Source organism: Musca vetustissima, unplaced genomic scaffold (assembly GCF_032173495.1).
Source record: "Musca vetustissima isolate MV318-11 ecotype Yass unplaced genomic scaffold, APGP_CSIRO_Mvet_v1 utg61145, whole genome shotgun sequence".
NCBI classification, from domain to species: Eukaryota; Metazoa; Arthropoda; class Insecta; order Diptera; family Muscidae; genus Musca; species Musca vetustissima.
The window spans coordinates 16,563-38,572 of record NW_026876193.1 but is presented as its reverse complement, the minus strand read 5'-3'; the positions used below and the strand labels follow the sequence as shown (position 1 = coordinate 38,572).

The following is a 22,010-nucleotide window of genomic DNA, read 5'->3' as shown; positions in this document are numbered from 1 at the left end:
CTTAGATAGTCCTTGAAAAAGTGCAATTTAAAAAAATCCACGCCTTAGATAGTCCCTGAAAAAATCCTCTTTAAAAAATCCACGCCATAGATAGTCCCTGAAAAAGTCCCCTTTAAAAAATCCACGCCTTAGATAGTCCCTGAAAAAGTCCACTTTAAAAAATCCGCGCCTTAGATAGTCCCTGAAAAAGTCCACTTTAAAAAATCCGCGCCTTAGATAGTCCCTGAAAAAGTCCACTTTAAAAAATCCACGCCTTAGATAGTTCCTGAAAAAATCCTCTTTAAAAAATCCACGCCATAGATAGTCCCTGTAAAAAAATGTTTCTTTAAAAAATCCATGCTTTATAAATACAAGACTTAGATAGTCCCTTAAAAAATATTCCTTTAAATATCCACTTCTCAGAGAGCTCTGGAAAATATTATTTAAAATTTCTGTTTTTTCCTTTTCAGAATCGAAGTAGAAATTTTAGATTTAAACGACAATATGCCAGAGTTCGAAGCCGATTTCTACAATATATCGATTGTAGAAAATCTACCCACCGGCTTTAGTGTCCTGCAAGTCAATGCCGTGGATCGTGATCAAGGTGAAAATGCTGAATTCCTCTACAATCTCAAAGAGAAACCCGATGCGAAGGGTGCATTCTGCATCGATTCTCGTACGGGTTGGATAACAGTTCATGACGATCGTTTATTGGATCGTGAAAAACGTAAATCGATACATTTAGAAGTTGAAGCTCTGGAACGAATGCCATCGTATATGGATGATATTAATTCAAAGAAACCACCACCGAATTCGGTGAAAGTGGAAATAACCCTGCTCGATCAAAACGATAATACACCGAAATTTGAAAATGGTAATTTATATGAATTTAAGGTACCCATAACCGCGTCAGTGGGCTATGTGGTGGGACAGGTATTGGCTCGAGATCCCGATGAGGGACCGAACGGTATGTTATTGTACGATATGCAAAGACCAAAGAAAAGTGGTTATATACCATTTCGATTGGATAGTAAAAATGGTACAATTTATGTGTCGGGGCCATTGAGACGGGGGCGTATTGCGGTGTTTGTGGAGGCCAGTGATCAGGTGAGTCAGATATAATATTACAATTAATTATTCCTTATTTAAATAAATGCCTTCTTAGCCTCTAAATCCCTCGGAGCGACGTTTCTCATTGGCTGTTATTACCATCGAGGTATTTGCCACCTTGGATGACCAGTCGATTGACTTCATTGGTGCTCCCTATGAATTTTGGATAGGCTCGAATGCCCCGCTCGGTACTTCGGTGGGACAAGTACGCACCACCCTTCTATATGATGGTGATGATGATATTATGTATGATCTGCTGCACACATATTCCGAAGGTGTTCCATTTGCCATTGAGGAGAGATCGGGAATAATTACAGTTATCCGTGAATTGCAGGAATTTAAACGGAAGGTTTATCATTTTGAAGCGGTTGCGAATTATGTAAGTGGCAATAATTTTAATTGGCTGTGAGTGAATTTAATAATTTGTTTTTCTTAGCTCTTTGCAAATGCCACTCAACCATTAATTATGGCTCGTAGCAAGGAACCCTTGACCACGGTACCAGCACCAGATTTAACAGATGAAGGTGTCCTCATAACAAATGTTACAATACATGTCATCAGCAAACCGGATAATCAAGTGCCATTGAGGCCTGTAATAGAGTAAGTACAAATAACACTATGTAACTAAATATTATCATGACCTTGTGGTAGATAATTATTTATGAGATGAAAGCCTATGGTGAGTGTAAAAATAACCCAGAAGAAAAAACCACCATGAGACATGTTTTTATACCCTTCACCACACTGTGGTACAGGGTATTATGTCTTTGTGCATATGTTTGTAACAGGCAAAAGGAATCGAGATAGACCCATGGTTCCTTTTGAGAATATGCATAGAATCACATTCTGAATCGATTTATGCATGTCCGTCTGTCCGCCGTCCAAGTATTTTTGTGTGAACAAAATACAGGTCGCATTTATGATCCGATTTGGAAGAAATTTGGCACATGTTACTTATTTGGTCCAAGGAGAATCCTATTGAAATTGGAGAAAATTCAGGTTTAGATATAGCTCCCATATATAGTTTCGTCCGATTTTATGTAAATGTTACACCAAACTCCCAATATTGGTCCGATTGAGACAAATTTTCCACAGAGTACTGAATTAGGTCCAGATTGATATATGCGAAGTTTTGTTGAAATCGGTTTAGATTTAGATATAGCTCCCATATATAGTTTCGTCCGATTTTAGGTAAATGGTCCACCAAACTCCCAATTTTTGTCCGATTGAGATAAAATTTGGCATTATGTATGGAACTGAGACTAAGATAGAGTGTGTTAAGTTTCATTGAAATCGGATAAGATATGGATATAGTTCGTCCGATTTTAGGTAGATGGTGCACCATCTGAGGCAAAAGTAGTGAGTACTGAGTTAGGTACACATAGACGTATGCGAAGTTTTGTTTCGTCTTCATGCAATTTGTGCACTAAATAATAAAGGTTTCACCTGCCGAGATGAAATTGTGGACAGCGCAAGGTGCTGCAGCATACTATATGGCGTATGACACGATTGTTCGATTAAGCCCTGATTTACATATAGCTCCCATTCATAATTTTGCTACTACTCTAAAGAATCCATGTCAGCTCAATTGACATGCAATTTTTCATAGATATCTGAATGGTATGTGTATGGTTTGTTCATTGGTTCCAATATCTATGTAGATCACACATTAAATTTCCAATTCCATGGTCCTCCAAAGATGTTAAGTCGGTTCTGTCTAGAGGATATTGTATATATTAGCAAACCTTGTGTGTACTAATAGTGATGAAGGGTATCATATACTGTTTTTTTTTTTTTTTTAATTTCTGAGGTTGAATGCTCAAACATTGTGTCGATGGCAGATTTTGGCCGATGCAACCCAGGTCGAATTACTGGATTAAGTTGTTCCTAGGTTAGGAGATTAATTGATCGTCCGCATAGATTAACTTGCGGGAAGCAATCGAAAGAACATCGTGAATTTATAGATGGAAAAGTGTAGGATCTAGTACAGAACTCAGTAGGTTGTTGTTTAGTGAAAATGCGGTTGGTGAGGAAACTTTATGTAATATTGCGAATTCTACTGAACGGAATGATTATACCCTACACAACTATGTTGTCAGGGTATTATAGCCGCGAAATATTGGTCCTAGACCCACCTTTACCGATCGTCATATCTCGACTAGCTGAGTCGATCTAGACATGTGTGTCCGTCCGTCGGTCCATTATAATTTGTAAACACGATACAGGCCACAGTTATGGACCATCTTCACGAAATTTTGCATGTAGGATGGGTTCTGGCCTATTGTTTTTGGTAAAGATCGCTTAATATTTAGGGGATGAAATGGACCAAATACTAAATTTTTGTCGGTTTTTCTGGTCGCTCCAGTGGCCGCAATTATGGCTCGCAAATCGTGAAATTTTACATGGAGAAGGGGATCGGGCCAAAGAATAAACATGCCTGTTTTGATAAAGATCAGTCAATATTTAGCGGGTAAAATGGACCCAGGCTTTTGTGTGAAAAATTACAAAATTTGTATTCTATAGCGTATATATTTACTCCTGAAGGGCATATAGCCGAGAAGTTTATAGTATATCCAAGAGGAGTGGTTGACCTTTAAATTGATACCAATTATATTGTCGTATGTAATCGGATGTGGGAATTATTTAATTATTTATTATTTAATAAACCATTACCACACCAGAGGGCGGAAATATAGCGCTGATCGCTTCGTTGATGATCAGATAATAATTTTTGGATGAAGTGGACCGAAAACTTTTTTTTTTTTTTTTGATTCAAAAAGCCGAACATCGCAACACAACCCACGGTAAAGTGAATCTGGATAAGTAATTAGAAGGGTTGTACTAAAAATTAGTAATATTCGGAAAATATGTCAGTGTATGGAAGAGGTGCTATTGACCTCTACTCCGGCAAGAGGGTGCAAAATCTGCAGAATGATAGAGTTCTGTGGCAATTGTGTAGGGTATCGGCCCCGTCCGACTATACTGCTCCGCTCACTGGTTTTATTTATTTCAGTAGGAGTCCTTTTATCCATACTGTGTCATAGGCAGCCGACAGATCGACAAATGGCACCGCTGTTTTTTTTTAATTTGGTCGAGAACATTTTCTAAGAAATACTAGTACTTGCTCGGTGCAGTTTCTATATTTTCTAAATTCACCTAGACCCAGGTGGGATAAACTTAAACATGTCTTCATGAATTCGGTTCAATATAGACCTTTCTAATAATATTAGGCACAGTAAGTGGAGGGCAATAGGTCGGTAACTCTAAGCTTCAGCTGAATTCTGTTCCTTGTATGGGGCAATAACTTTAGATTTCATAATGGGGCCCGGAATATGGTCTGGGTGAAGAATATCAGTATAAAATCTGGCGAACCAATCCTTGAACCAAGACCACATGCCTCATCGAAATATTGGCTTTAGACCCCATGTTTCTTCAAACCCAGTCCGTTTCAGACAATTTGGAGTCGATTTACAAATGTCAGTCCGTCTTATATCTTATATAAAGCTAATAATAAATATCTGTGTAATTCCGAAGACCTTCGCTAGCCAAAGGCAGAGGATATATATCTGTCGGTAGGGCCGAACATATAATACCCTACACAACGACCACAGAGCTCTAATTTTCTGCAGATCTATATTCCAGCCAGGGTAATATTAGGTTGGGGAAAAAGAAATCCGTTATTTTTTCGGCAGATGGCTATACTGATAGATTTGTCGTAAAGTATCGATCAAACAGTTTCAGATTTATGCTTGTTGGAGGGGTGACATTTCGCAGCAAATAAATTATTTTGCTGGTTTTTGTTTGGTGCATTCAGTTGCGAGTTACAGGGTGTTAAAAATGGATGTGAAGAAAGGTGCAAATGCAAGCCAAGCGACTAAAAATGTGAATGGTGTTTATGGTTTCGATACTGTAGCAGACAATTATGTGCAAATTTGGTTTCGTAGATTCCGTTCAGGAAACACAGCCGGTCGTCGAAAATGTCGATAAAATCGAAGAAATGATCGAAGTTGACTGGCATCGACTATAAAACTGTTTTAAACCATTGACAATTGATCGGAAACGGTTTGGAATTGGCCAACAGGAGATGTGTCGTGTTCCACCAGGACAAGCTAGAACACACACATCTACAGTGACTCGCCAGACACTTCGGAAGCCTGGTTGGGAAGTTTTAATGCATCCACCATACAGTCCGGACTTGGCACCAAGCGATTATCATCATTTTCTTGCATTGCAAAATTTCTTTAATGAATAACCAGTAAGGAAAGTAGTAAAGTCGGACGGGGCCGACTATATGATACCCTTCACCACTTTGGGTATATCCAACAGATGGAATCCTAACAGACGTCGAATTTTTGAAGGACCAATAACATGAAATTCAACATGTCATTCTGCAAACTATACTAAATTTTGGTCAGATTTAGAGTTGCTTCTTACAATGGGACAAAATTATGTAAATAAATTCAAAGCCAAATATCGAAATCTAAACCGACTTCGAGTTCTTCATTTCGTGCAAATGGAAGGATATATAGGGATTTTGGTGTACCATTTACATAAAATCGGACGAAAATATATATATGCGACCTATATCTAAATCTGAACCGATTTTCACGAAATTTAAAACACATCTTTCTAGACTTAATTCTGTACGCTATGCCAATTTTCGTGCAAATCGACCTGTACTTTGTTTACTATTTAACATGGACAGACAGACGGACGGACATGCATAAATCGACTTAAAAAGTGATTCTATGCATATTCTCAAAAGGAACCAAGTGTCTATCTCGTTTCCTTTTGCCTGTTACAAACATATGCACAAAGACATAATACCCTGTACCACAGTGTGGTGAAGGGTATAAAAATTGGTATCTAGGGAGGTTTGTGAAAATCGACTTATAGATTTTTTTTGCAAATAGGGAACAGATTGTCCATAATTTATGGGGTATCCCGTGAATATATCGGAGTGACAAAATTAATATGCGGTCCACCTTAAGGTTAAGGGTATAAAAATAATAGGATGTAAATATTTTACGATGTGAATAAAATTGGACTTTTCTCTTCATACTCTTCATATTGCTGTATTATGAACCGAAAGTAAATTCCTATGAAGAAAATTATCAATATATGTCCATGTTTGACCGATTTTCAATATCATAGTCATAGTTCTTGAAAATTATCGACATAGGCCCATATTTTGACATAGGCTCATATAAAGATCCCGCCTTATTTTCGATGCATTTCATAATCTTGGAGGTTGATAAGAATTTTGCAAAAAAGTGGTAGATATGTTCACACAGAAAGGTCCTGCACCATTCAGTGGACTTATGTCTAACATTTTCTGGGAAAATGGATGTTACCCTCCAAGGTACCGGACAATATATATATATATTAAAGGTATTGGCCGCAACTTCCCACTAATGTGGCTGTGATGTGACATGGCGGTATTTTGGAGGGTAAGAAACATCTGCCCTGTAAATATTATAAATAAGTCCATGTTTTGAAGGTTCCGTTAAATTTCCGATCATTTGAAGTTTATAGCCACCATTTCACCGAAGTGGCTATAATTTGAAACTCTGGGTTTTTGAAGGGTGAGACATATATTTGCCAGACATTTTCGATATATTTCCCGCTTAATTTTAGGATAGGCTAAAATTCCTAGCTCATTTTTCCAACCTGAGTGTCTGTAATTAGGACCAGAACTATTCAGAGCATGAACAAGCTTTATAAAGATGCCGATTGTTTTAGGAAATTCTGAATAAACAGGGTATACAAATTCTGCCCGGTCAAACTTGACTACGTTCTAACTTGTTGTTATTTTCCAATTACATTTCATTTATTTTTCTTCTTTTTACAGAGAAATCAATATGAACATAATCAAATTCCACATAGAGGAGAATATCGTTGGTGGCATTATTGGACAATTGCTCTACAAGAATGGCATAAATATTGTGAATAATGATCTTGAATCCTATCGGAGTTTACAAGCAGCACCGTCGGCGACAACAACAGTAGTATCATCACTATCCGAAACCAATATCACTTTAAATTCCCGCTTCCGCAGTAAATCTCCACGACGGCAAACACGGAAACGTCTACCAAGACGTTTGGCGCAGGATAGCAACATCAAGCTACGCTATATTATTGCCAATCAGCAGGAGGTTATAAATAAAATCTCCATAACCGAGGATGGTACCCTGTTGACTGTGACGGGGTTGGATCGTGAACAAAAAGATAAATACGATTTGACGGTGATTGTGGAATATACCACGGGATTGGTGAGCGGTGCGGGTATTTACCAAGTTGAGGTCAAAGTGGACGATGTCAATGATAATGCACCGGAATTTAATGATTTGACCTATATGGGTTTGATAAAGGAGAATAGTGCGAAAGGTTTTGAGGTGGCATTGAATCGTCCGATTGTTATCAAGGATAAAGATTTGGGTAAAAATGCTGAATTTAAGGTGGTCGTGCAGGGTGACTATAGTGATTTGTTTGATGTGACCTGGGTGCAGCAGGAAAATGCATCAGTGTTGACCAATTTACCCAGGAGACCGGAGCTATTTAATATTTATAATTTATCGGATCAATGGAATTATGATTTGAAATTTTTGGAGATGCAAGCAGATTTGAAACCATTTAATCTCAGGATGAATAATCAACCGTTCTTCAAGGTCTCGTATTCTGGAAGCCGTCCTCTGGATCGTGAAAAGGATCAGATTTATAATTTGAAATTATTGGCAATTGATACGGGCGGTTTGACTTCGTATGCGAATTTAAATATTTTGATTGCTGATGTCAATGATAATGCACCGATTTTTGAGAGGATATCGGTATTCAAAGATTCGAGGGTGGAGATCAGAGAGTATACCACCGATATGGAAATTTATTTTGTGGAATCCTCCATGGCTTCAATGCCGAATATGATGGCTTCGTTGACCAGTAATATTGTGGTGCCACCGTATTTTTTGCCAGGTTCCCCGAGACTGAATGGGGCCGAGGGGAGTTTTAATGACACACAATCTCCGCTGAGGCCGAGATCAAGAGCCCGGAGTAGAGGAAGGCCAAGGATCGCTCGAGCCATGGGAGGCTTAAGTAAATGTCCATTGTTTGCAATCTATGAGGATACCCCGCTGCTGAAGAAAATTCTACAGGTCACTGCTTCGGATGAGGATTATGGCCGAAATGCCCAGGTCCATTATGAAATTGTGGCGGAAAGTATTGATAAGCTGTATGGAGGAGGTGGAGCCACCCCGCTACCCAGTAAATTCAATCAACATCGATTTTTTGCCATTGATAAGCTGACAGGGGAGGTTATGATCAACTATCCACTGGTGGCCAATGTGGAGATTCTGCTAAATATCACTGCCAGTGACATCGATAACCTCAAGGATTCAACATGCTTACGCTTTACCATTATTGATGTGAACAATCATGCTCCAGTTTTCAAAAAGACTTGGTATAGTTTCGATACTGCCGAGGGAGAATACAAAGATTCGGTGTTGGGTCAGGTTCTGGCAGTGGATTTGGATTTTGGAGAAAATTCCAATGTCTCGTATGCCCTAAGTGATTCGGAATTGCCGTTTAGAATTAAACCCTTATCGGGTGTCATCAAAATATCCGGATCTCTGGATCGTGAGCTAAGAGATAAATATACCTTCCATGTTATAGCTTATGACAATGCTGAACCTTTATATCGTCTCTCATCCTCGGTGGAGGTTGAGGTCAATGTCCTGGATGTTAATGACAATAAACCGGAATTTATTGGCTATGACGACCTCGTCAAGGGCGATTTATATATACACGATTTCGCCGACAGGACCATGAAGGTACCCCTGTATAAAGCCTTCCTCGATCGTAATACCAAACCGGGGGCTTTTGTGAAACAAGTGAATGCTCTAGACAAAGACTACCTCGGCAATGGAAATGGTTTGGTTTTATATTCCATTCTGCATCACGACTCTCTGCCCATCTTCAACATAGACTCACGGGAAGGTATCATTACCACAATTTCCGATTTTAAGGGATACAACAACTATGGTCACCTAAATGTTACCGTAATTGCCTCAGACTTGGGTAGCCCCTCCCTCACCTCCACAGCCATTGTTTTAATCAATCTACAAGGTCAGGTCATTGTGGAGACAACCACAACGCCGAAACCCGAAGATCCCTTCCTGACGGGGAATTTATCCATCTTCCAACATCAGTACTATGAAATACAAATTCAGGAGAACAATGAATCTCCCACCGAATTAATGAAATTAAATTTCACCAAGGGTTTCAATCCAGAAACCTATAAGTGGACACTATGGGTGGAGGAGGGACAAGACAGCCAACAGGATGCATATCCTCCCTTTGAATTTGATCCGAAATTATCTACACTATACGCACTCAAATCTTTCGATCGTGAACAAGTTGACCGTTATCAGATACGCCTGAAAGGTGAAAAGCCAAATCGTGAAGGACGTACCTATACCCGTCTAGCCTATCCGGTGGTTGATGAACGTCTCGAGGGTTTGGAACACAACGAGTGTCGCATACTCATCAAAATTCTCGATGAAAATGACAATTCACCAACATTTAAAACTGCCGGACAGCCAATCATTGCAGTGGTACCACGAACCGCCTCATTTGGTTATCCCATTACGCGGGTGGAAGCCACGGATCCGGATTATGGTCTAAATGCAGAAATCAGATATCGATTACTCAATGACCATTCGAGGCTATTTGCCATCGATGAAACTAGTGGAAAAATTCGACTCATTAGTACAATTGAATCGGCTTCGGATAGGGTATATGGTTTTGATGTTAAGGCCATGGATCGTGCTGGGGCCGATGATGGTCGTAGCAATATTATAAATGTCTTTGTTTATGTCATCGATGAGAAGAAACAAGTCCGTATTGTGGTGGCGGGTAAGCCGGTCGATGTGGAAAAGAAAATCGATGCATTGATGTTGACGCTGAGTGATGCCATTGGAATGGAGGTGCGTGTACGTCTATTGGAACCACATATCGGGAGTGCGGAACCAGCGTAAGTACATGGTTTTATATTTTAATATTAAATTTAGTCGAGAGATGATTGTATAAGGCGCCACATGATCGGCCTCTCCGAATATACAAACAGCTGTAATTTCATGGAATTATTGTCCCAAAATATACTACACTGCAATTTTTAAACGTATATGAGTGTAATATAGACTTCTTCAAAGACTTCCCGGATTTTGGAATTCTATGCTAAATGTAATGGCCTCGTTGACAAGTAATTTTGTGATGCCAATATATTTTGCAGGTTCACTACGACTAAGTGACCCAGAGGCCCTGATCAAGGGATAGGATTAGACGAATCACAATGATAGCGATGGGAGGCCTTAGTGAAATTCCGGTGTTTGCTACCTATGAACATAGCCTACTGCTGAAAAACCAAATGTCCAAATCCATTTTGGAATTGTGGTCGAGAGCATTGACAAGCTAGACAGTACATTTAACGGAATTGGTAAAACTTCGATGTATGAATTTTGGGATAGTTGGATTAGTTGGCCGGATTCCCTCCCCGGTTGTCAAAAAAAACCCGAATAAGTAGACCCCATAAATATTTGCGTATAACTGCCACGTTCATGTACACACATCACAATAATTGGTATCCATTTAAAGGTCAACCACTCCTTGTGGATATACTGTCAACTGATCTGGTATATATACTTTAGGTGTAAATATATACGCCATAGAAATCAATTTTTTGTCATTTTTCATGCAAATGCCTGGGTCTATTTGACCCACTCAAATCAGCAATGTTTATTCTTTGGCCAGATTCCCTTCTTCGATAAGGGGAGAAAAATAAAGTTTTTGGTCCATTTCATCCCCAAAATATTATCCGATCATTACCAGAACCCGTCCTAGATGTAACATTTCGAGACGATTGTGACCTGTATCGTGTTTTCTAACGGACGGGAGATGGACGGCCATAACCTTGAAAACACCCAAAATTGGGCGAATCTATATCGTAATAGTTTTGCAAAAATGTAGCTCACCCTCCAAGAACCTGAGACTCCAAATTACAGCCAATTCGGTGGGGAACTTCTGTAATCGAAATTTGGAGGGACCTCTTTAGACGTGGGCTTACATTCAGCTTCCATCATCCAAAAATACAAAATTACATCCACTTTGGTGGGGAAATTCGCCTAAAACCTTCAAAATACCGAAAAAGGGGGTGGAACATTTATATGGGGCTATGTCAAAACATTGTCCTTTATTGATAACTTTCTGCATAGATTTATGTCAGCGTTCAAAAACCTGATATGCTAAATAACAGCCCTTTCGATTTGGAAAATGAGGCTAAAGACTTCAGAAGATCGAAATTGGGAGGTACACAGGAGCTATACCAAAACCGATCTAAGCCATTTAATTACCAAATTTCATAGAAGTAATAGAAATTTCAGTGCAATCTCCTTCTTAAATAGTGCAATATCAATCGAGATTTCAACAAACATATAATTTTATTCTGATCAATAAATTATATGTGTATGGAGTATCAGGTGGAAATTTACCTACCTGTGATCCTCATTCGAAACACTCCCAATGCTACCCATCGATGCCACAAGAATGATACTATTTTTCGTATTAGGAATTATTCAAAAAATAAGCCTTTTCGTACACATACGTACCAATATTGAACCTCAACATTTTAAAATTCGAGCCCATTTTTGACATTTTTCTGCATTTAGTCCCAATTTCCAACCGAAGAGGTTATAATTTTGCAAATCATATTTCGTGTTTTTCAGATGATAAAATATATATTTGCAGAACATGTTTTATATAGTCTTTTTTTTTTTGCATTATTCAATATATATATTATCCACCTAGAACACAATTTGGCATTCGGGATTCTTCTCGCACTAAATGTCCATTACATGCCCATTCTTTGGACCAGTATATAGGACCACGTTTTGACATATCGTATATAAGGTTCTCGCTTAGGTACATCGGGATTTTAGAGGCTACAAAAATTGTTTACAGACTATTTTCAATATAGACTAATTATATGATATGCAAAAATCTCAATCTATTTTAGGCATTTAATAGTATTGGGAAAACGTCTAAATAACAAAATTACAAGGCACTTATGTTTGTAAATTAAGCTAGGATCTTCGATATACTGCAAGTTCGAAAGAAAATGTGCGACGACCGCGAGACTATTTTGTGGAATAAATGTGAAAACATTAACCAACATTTTTATTCTGCCAAGTAGTATTTTAATCTCTGAAATTTCGAAATACCTACTTAATTTCATATCGCTTGGAAACTGAGGCTAGAAACTACCTTACTTAGAAATTGGCGGTTGCTTTATATTAGATTAATGTCGAAACATGGAGCTATATTGACAGTTTTCTGCAAATAAGTTTAGAAGCAACAAGAGACTGAAATGACAAAATATTTCCACTTCGGTTGGAAAATGCACGTAGAGCCATTAACACCGTAAATTTAAGGCGGTAATTTCAAAACATGCACCTATATTGGATTTTTTGTTTTATCATTTTAAATCCCTGTATATTTATCATGTGAAACCCTTGAATGCTTTCTTAAAAAAATGTTTCGATAAAAACGCGTTGAAAGTTTGAGAGTCACTCTTGCCATCACTTGATGCTGAAACAATAAATCGGCTATATCTTCAAGAGTTCTTGAGATTTTCACTTGAAATTTTGTAGGGACATTCTTGAATCAGAGTAGATTCGAACTAAATCAAAAAAATTTTACACCGAGAATGGGGGGTCCCCTTAAAGCCAACGTTATATTCCACAATCCCGGAAGAAAATGTGTCCATAATTCGGTAGAAAAACGTGTCCATACTCTATAAAATACAAACATTTGGAATGTACCGTTATATTTGGACTATCGTATAAAAAGTGAACCAATATTAACAACCCAAAGTACAAAATTACAGCCAATTCGGTTGAAAAACTTGATTCCAAATTAAAGCCAATTTGGCGGAAAAACGTATCCATATTCCCCATAATACCGAAAATTTTGAGGTACCATATGGGGCTATCCTAAAAAATCAATCAATATTGTTAATTTTTGATAGGAAGATATATTATCTAATGAGAACCCAAAATACCAAATGACGATTATTTCGAAAGTGAACCAATATATCTCATTTTCAATAAAAAAACATCCTAGGAGTAATAACAACGTATGGGCAAAATTTTAAGGCTCTATCTTGCGATGTCCGTCTATTACAACAGATAGCGGACATGCATAAATCGACATAGAATTATACTGATAAAGAATATTTACTTTATGGGATCTCTTGTTAATATTTTAAGGTGTTACAAACGGAATGGCTACACCTTATGTTGGAGGATATAAAACCTCAAACAAAAGCTACGAATCAAGATATGAAGCTACATTTTATATATTCGGTTGGGGAAAAAGCATTGTATTATTTTTATATGAAGCATAGGACTTTATTTAACATGCTTCGGATTTGGGTCAAATATGCACCGTTCTGTTGCCATTTTAAAGGTAACTTCATAATGCCTGTCTAATAGAAGTCCTGTCGTCCGTCCGTCCGTCTGTCCATTATAATTTGTAAATACGATACAGGCCACAGTTATGGACAAATCTTCACGAAATTTTGCATGTATGATGGCTTCTGGCTAATGAAGACCCCTATTGTTTTTGGAAAAGATCGGTTAATATTTAGGGGATGAAATGGACCAAAAACATTATTTTTGTCTGTTTTTCTGGTCGCTCCAGAGGCCGCAATTATGGCCCAATCACCTCGAATTGGGAGTTACATCAAATATTTACAGGTGCTTACGTTTTCAGATATTATTTAATAACCCATTACCACATTAGAGGGGAAAATATCGCGCTGATGGCTTTAAAATTTTTCATGAAGTTCCAGTTATGGTCAAGAACAACGCCTACAATTTTCGGTGATGATCAGATTAAAATTTTGGGATAAAATGGACCGAAAACTAAATTTTTTGTGTGTTTTCGAGTCGAATATAATCCGAAAATCACAACACAACCCACCGTGAAGGAAATCTGGACAAGTAATTAGAAGGACAGTACTGAATATTCGAAAAAGTAAGGAAGAGGTGTTGTTGACCTCTAAACGGGCATAAGGGGACAAATATCACGAAATATTACTCAGACTCGGAATGAACATCCTCAGAAAGTTAGAGTTCGTGGTAGTTGTGTAGGGTATCGTATGGTCGGCCCCGTCCGACTATACTGCTCCGCTCACTGGTTTATCATTAAAGAAATTTTGCAATGCAAGAAGAAGATTATAATCAATTGGAGACAAGTCCGGACTGTATGGCGGATGCATTAAAAATTCGCAACCAAGCTCCCGAAGTTTCTGGCGAGTCACCGGAATGTAGATGTGTGTGGCCTAGCGTTGTCCTGGTGGAACACGACACCTCTCCTGTTGGCCTATTCTGGTCAATTTATATTTTCAAACGATCCAGATGTTGAGACAATGGATTAGAATTTAGCGTTTGGCCATATGGAAGCAACTCACCAAATGCCTAGGAGAACCTTCCTGGCCGTTAGTCCTGGTTTGGCCACCGTTTGAGGTGCTTCACCGCTCTTGGACCATCGTTTTTGCACAGCGTTATCTCATCTCCAGTCACCTTCATTTTATGAAATACGTGTATCTCATTCCGTCTGGCCAAGGCTTCGCAAATGGAAATTGGATCCATCCTTTTTTTTCTGTTAATTGGTGTGGCACCCAAACATCGAACTTCTTTTTGAGTCCAGCTTTGTATAAATGGTTTAAAACAGTTTTATTGTTGATTTTAGCTCCTGAGCGATGTTACGACTGCTAACATGGCGGTCAACTTCGATCATTTCTCAGATTTTATCGACATTTTCGACGACGGGCCTAATGGATTACTTTTTCCCCAACCTAATATTTTAATCTTATTTATTTAAATATTTTTCCACAAATTACAAAATTTTTATAGGAAACTCAATACTGTAATTTTCTCATTTGCAGAACTGATGCCTACATTTACGCAGTGGATTATCGAACCAATTCAATTGTTGAAATGGAGCAACTGCAAGAGTAAGTTTTTCAATATTTTTTTTTTACCAAACGAAACCCACACAAAATACGAATTTGTCTTTCTCCCCTCCTAGGTCATTGTCCACAATTCAGTTGGACACGTTGCAATTGCATCAACAACAGCAGCTGCAACAGAATGCCCAAAATGGCTATTGGGATGTAAGCAAGACAATGCCGCGTATCATTGAGTTGGCTGAGCTGGGTAAAATTCCCCATAAATCTACACATAGTGCAAATTTTTGGAGCAGTTTGGAAATAGTTGCTATTGTGTTGGTGGCCTTTTGTGGCGTGGGATCGGTGTTGACGGCTTTGTGTTTTATGTGTATGCGGCAAAAACGGTAAATTAATGATGGTCAAGACAAACAGACACACACACATATACATACAAATAACTATATAAGAGACTGAATTTGAATTTAAAATAGAAGAAGCGATCTTATTTTTTTATAAACACAAATTTGATTTAAATAATTTATTACTAAGTTTGCCATAGTATTTAAAAACAAATATAAGCTAAATAAATACATTTTGTGAATTTTTTAATGCACACATACATACATAGTCCAATAAGGGGGAGTTTTCACTTGAAAGCACAAACAGAGTGGGTTTTCATTGTGTTAATGATGCCTCTGAAATCATGACCATCGGTTGATTGATTGTTGGCAGGTTGATCACTGATCACAACAACATCCAATCGCTTCCATTATTGATCACCTCAAAGGTGCCATCATCATGTTGCACTAAATCAAAAACTAACGGTACTTCCTTTCTGTACACCATCATCATACCATATTCTGCGAAACATTTAACCTCAATCCGCATAAATGTTGTGCAGAACTAGGCTCCTAGAACAATAACTCTTATCTCGACGTTTGTGTGTTTGTTTTATGGACTAACTTTACAAGTCTCTGAAACTATTTCAATAATTCAAACAATTTATGTATGTATGCCTGAGTGTGTGTTTGTGTCTGTCTAATTAAATCTTGTAAACTTGATTTCTTGTTCTAACATCTCTCAAGAATGCAAGTTAGAACATTTTATGTTCTCTTTTAGTTGCAAGTTGTCCGGACAGCATCCAACTTGCAACTAAGAACTTAAGAACTTTTATTGATTTCTTGCAAACTTTAGATTTGTTCTCATTTTTTTCTTTTCTATTTTCATTTCCCCCTTCCCTTTTGCTGTGTTCTGTTTTCTTGCAGTGGTTTATGGTCTCAACAGGAATTTCCATCATCTGAAACTGGTTTAACATATACCATAGCACGTGCTGGCCTGGATACATGTCGTAGACGTCGCCATCGGACACATCAGCAAGCTGTGGCAGCTCAAGAACAACAATTGCATCAACAGCAGTTGCAACGTCAAAGTCAACGTAAGTAGCACAGATTCCAAGAAGATAAAAAATAAAACCTGCAAAATTTGGTGAAGTTAAACGTTGGATACATGGAAGAGATTGAGAAAATAATGAATCCAAGTCAAGGGCATTCGAATTTCTTTATTTCATATTGTGTCAATTTAATTTTACATCAAATGTTACAATGGTGGAAATCGGTGCTGACCAAAACTGAGAATCGATGATTACAAGGTGTGATGAAAACAACACACAACGTATTTTTTGGCCATGACCTACCACCACAACTCTTTTTCTGGAAAAATTATTATGTTTCTCCCTTATATAGAACTCCCTATATTTCTTTTTATATGCAGAACTTTGAATGCATCCTCTCAAAACTCTTATTTACTCCTTTTAATATTATTCCAGAATCACTATGTTCCTCGGCGAAAACTCAATCGACCGCATTGGCAACACAAAAACTAACACCGACGCCGGCACAACCGGAATGGACACAACAACAGCAGTTGCAGCAAAAAGCTCAAAGCCTCCAACAAAGTCTATCACAAACACCAACAAATAGTTCACATCAGCATCAACATTTTCATCATTCGCATTCCCATTCACACATACATCAACATCAGCATCAATCGCTGCCGTCGTTACAGACACCACCGCAGCAGACGCATCACTATTTGCCACAGGTGCAACATCATCATCAGCATTTGAATAATGAGTGAGTAGACGTTTCTTTTAATTAAATCGATGTAGACGATAATAGAAGAGGGTCAATGTCAACCACATAGACACAAAAGTATAAGCAAATACATCATTTCAACAATTTCAAAAATAGGAAGAGATGGGTCCTATATCTGTAGAGGAGGTATATTTTATCTATAAAGAAGGAATGCTCCATATTTTGAAGAGGCGATGGATCCTCTAATTACAGACGACGGATTCTCTATTTGTAGAGTAGAGGATCCCTTCTATTTGTATAGTAGAGGATCCCTATATAGAGAAGGCATCCGCTGCCTATAGATGATGAATTCTCTATCTACAGAGGAGGGATTCTCTATTTAAGGAGGATGGACACTCTATCTTTGAAAGCTAGATTGTCTCTCTATAGAGGATAAATCCTCTGTCTATTGAACATGTGTTATCTGTCTGTATACTGTATATAGAGAATGGTTCCTCTATATATATGACGGATCCTCAATATATAGATGATGCATACTCTATCTATAGATAATGGATCCTCTATAGCTATAGAGGAGGAATCCTCTGTCTGTAGAAGATGGACCCTCTAACTGTAGAGGTTGAATGCTCTTTCCATAGAGGATGTATCCTCTATCCGTAGAGGATGTATCCTCTATCCGTAGAGGATGTATCCTCTATCCGTAGAGGATGAATCCTCTATCCATAGAGGATGAATCCTCTATCCATAGAGGACGAGTCCTCTATCCATAGAGGATTCATCCTCTATCCATAGAGGACGAGTCCTCTATCCATAGAGGATGAATCCTCTATCCATAGAGGACGAGTCCTCTATCCATAGAGGATGAATCCTCTATCCATAGAGGCTGAATCCTCTATCCATAGAGTATGAATCCTCTATCCATAAAGGATGAATCCTGTATCCATAGAGAGCAGATTCTCTATCTATAGAAGAACCATCCTTTATCTATAGAGGGTGTATCCTATTTCTCCCCCTCTATGGATCCTCTATGTATAAAGAAAAAATCTTTGATCACCAATGTATAAGGGAGGAATCATCAGTGCATAGAACGGTGATCCTATATATAAAGAAGGGATCTTCTATAAATAGAAAACCGGAAACTGTCATATATCTATGGAAGGGACGCTATTATATATACATTAAAGACTCCATTTAAAGAAGAATAGTCTTCTAGCAATAACCTCTATATTCAAAGTAGCGATCCTATATATCAGTCCAAGGAATTACCAATTAACTATATGCGGGAGGATAGAGGATTTTTTTATTTATAGGAGGTCTAGAATACCTCTTCCATGAATAAAATGCCTATTATGTGCATTGAAGACATCTTCAATGTATAGAATACCTTTCAATATAAATGTATAATATCCAAATCATCTCTTACTATGGAAGACCTTTTCTATGTACAAAAGACCTCTTCTACGTAAAGAAAACCTTTTCTGTATTCCGGTAAAGAGGTCTTAAAGGGGATACATCAAAACAGAAAGACACCTAAGAACCTTTTCTACGGGTACAAGTAAAACCAGTGAGCCGAGCAGTATCTTCGGACGGGGCCGATCATACGATATCCTGCACCACTTCCACGGAACTCTAACTTTTTGTTCATGTTTTTCCGAACCTGGGAAATACAGTCCTTCTAATTACTTGTTCAGATTCCCTTCACCGTGCGTTGTGTTGTGATGTTCGGCTTATAATTGTGTCCTACAGAACGACTCGAAAAAAAACACAAAAAAATAGGTTTTCGGTCCATTTCATCCCAAAATTATTATCTGGTCATCACCGAAAATTATAGGCGTTGTCCTTAACCATAACTGGAACTTCGTGAAAAATTTGAAAGCGATCAACGCTATATTTCCGCCCTCTAGTGTGGTAATGGGTTACTAAATAATATCTGAATATTGTAATTTTTAACTCCAAAGTCAGGGTCTATTTGACCCGCTAAATATTGATCGATTTTTATCAAAACAGGCATGCTAATACGTTGGCCCGATCTACTTCTCCGTGTAAAATATCGCGATTTTGGGGTCATAACTGCGGCCTTTGGAGCGAACAGAAACACCGACAAAAATTAGGTAATTGGTCCATTTCGTACTCCAAATATTAACCGATTCTTCATTGGCCAGAACCGGTCCTACATGCTAAATTTCGCGAAGATTGGTCCATAACTGTGGTCTGTATCTTGTTTATAAATTATAATGGAGAGAAGGACGGACACGCCTGTATAGATCGACTCAGCTAGTCGAGTTTGAGGAGGATGGGTATACTTAAAGGTTGGTCTACGTCCAATATTTCGTGGCGTTACAAACTCTTGGGGCTGCACGAAGCTATAATATCCTGACAACAAAGTTGTGTGGGGTGTAAAAATGGTTAGACTCGGTCGGGCCGAATTTTTATTCTTGTCACCCTGAGGTGGACATTCAAAACACATAAATTGGCAAGGGAGCCTTACATGTTAGGTATGTCAAAAGATGAATTCTGCGAAAACGAAGCGAACAAAAATAGAAAAAGGAAATTTGGGCTATAAATTATAACATCCCATTGCCGGGACCTTTATATGGAGGTTATGTAAAAGCGTATGGACCGATCTTCTGCAGATATATCGTACACCATCCAATAATTTGGTTCTAAAATTTTATATGGAGGATATACCTAAAGGTATTAGTATTTTTGATAGGAAGATTTATCATCCAATGACGAAAGGCAAAGCTATATAGGACTATATCTAAGCATGGACCTATATTGAACATTTGTGGTAGGAAGATTTTCCACATATCGAAATAGAGACAATTTGGCTAAAAACGTATCTCAAACTATCAAAATATGGAAAATAGCGAGGTACCATTATAAGGGCCTGGACCAACACATGGACCAATATTGATATTTTTTATTTATTTGTCTTTTGAGATTGGCTATATGAACGAAGTTGCAATGAAAAGGATGACGCTAAGGCACCGGAGATTGAGAGATGCCTTAGGAAAGAGGGTTCAAATTCAAGCTGGGCTCAAGCTGATTTGAGGTTTTATGTCTTTTTAGCCATTTTTGTTGAGAAGTTTTGCCAGCCAATAGGAATCCAGAATATTAAATTAGAGTCAATTTGGTTGTAAAATGTGAATGACATATGGAGGATATAGAAACACATTGTACGATGTAACCTATTTTTAATACCATACACTTATTGTTAATACCACTCACAATTCAAGACAATTAGTTTACGTTATGTTCAATATAATTAGTGTAGCAGTAAAATAGACTAAAATTTAAATATAATATTTGCCACTAGTTTTTGACAAAATTATGTCTGTTTTTAATATTAGACCACGTCCACCACGAGAATATATCGATGTTCCTCTGCCGAAATCCGTAGTTAAATCAATAGCCTTAAGAAATGCCGAAGAGGAGGCCTCATCGCCATCACCTTCATCACCGTTTGTGCTAAAATACAATTCCTGCCAACCGGTCAATAATATGAATATGTAAATATTTCTTTTGAATATTTAAATATTTTATTATATTAAATAATAATGAAAATTCTTTTCCTTCCAGCTCACCCCATTCCTTCGAGACCTCTATGTTTTCGCTGCATTCCAGTGGTCAAGATTCGGGTGTTGATTTTGTGAGTAGTCGAGAATTATATGAAACATCACCGGATTCATTTGATTCGCAGCAGTCGAAGAAGCCGTCACATAAATCCCTGTGTCCGCGTCATGCCAAGGAACATTTGGAACAGAAACACATAAAGACAAGTGGTTCGAAGCTGGATTTAAATAATACAGATTCAAGGTAAGTTTAGGGACTATTTAATGTAAAAAAATTTTGAAATAAACATTAAAGATATATAATTCAGTGTGAAAATTAAAAAGTGTAACTAATTTTACCGTCCACAAAGATTTATCTGTAATGTAGTTTTATATCACTCATTTTTATCATTTGTTCGTCTTTGTAATCCTGTAAATAACGAAAATAATTCTAACAATTTACGATTCATCAATCACCAATCATCATGTATTTTTCCATTGCATTTTTCTCTCTCTTTTTCCTTCCAGTGATAATTATGAAGATTCTTTACAGAATGATGATGCTCTAGTTGTCAGCAACTGTCGATCGCTATGCGAACATCAACTTCAACAACATCAACACCAGCAGCAACAACAACAGCAGTCGCAACATCAACAGCTCCATCAGGAACTCTATCAAAATTCACAATTCGAAAAGAAATCCTGTGTTCGGCATTCATTTTCCGGTGTCAAAGATGATCTAATGCAAAATTCCCCTGGGATATCGTTAAGGGCTCGTGGTCATATCCTGCGTAATTCGATGAATGATTTAGAGCAGCGTTTACACAATTTGGAGCAATCCTTTAAGCGACCGTTGGATTATAAAACGAAAGATAATTCATTGCAATTTTAGTTTTAGTTCGAAATGTGTATGTTCGATATATGTGTATGTCTGTGTAATTTATGTATTTTTTTTATAATAGCCATTGTGAGTGTATTTGTATGTATTTTATTTATTAGATTGTAGATTTTATTTAAAATGGTAATCCAAAGTATTAAAAACAAATTTGTGTGCAATATTTATGCAATCTATTGATATTATTAAATAATTTGTAATTATTTCTAATGTAGAATAGCTGTAATATATAGTATGTAGCTTTGTTTTTATATATTATGTATGTATTTATGTATGTATATTTAGATGTAATGTACCTGTGAATAATAAAGGAAGAATATCACAAATTTTTATTTAAATTGAAGAGATTTTACTCTGATACATATAAAATGTTTAAAAGA

The 22,010-nt window shown here is 37.5% G+C and overlaps 1 protein-coding gene across 1 annotated transcript; it reads left to right on the top strand.

Moving 5' to 3' along the window:
* Positions 1-449: 449 nt before the first annotated feature.
* LOC133338665 (cadherin-89D-like) lies at positions 450-21,627 on the top strand (the record flags this gene model as incomplete). Its single annotated transcript, XM_061546835.1, has 12 exons — positions 450-1,086; positions 1,145-1,468; positions 1,526-1,689; positions 6,941-10,114; positions 15,086-15,154; positions 15,229-15,492; positions 16,354-16,523; positions 16,914-17,220; positions 17,456-17,481; positions 20,501-20,693; positions 20,764-21,000; positions 21,264-21,627. Coding segments are annotated over 12 exons (5,929 nt in total), but the record flags the coding sequence as incomplete, so codon positions are not given.
* Between the last annotated feature and the right edge of the window lie 383 nt (positions 21,628-22,010).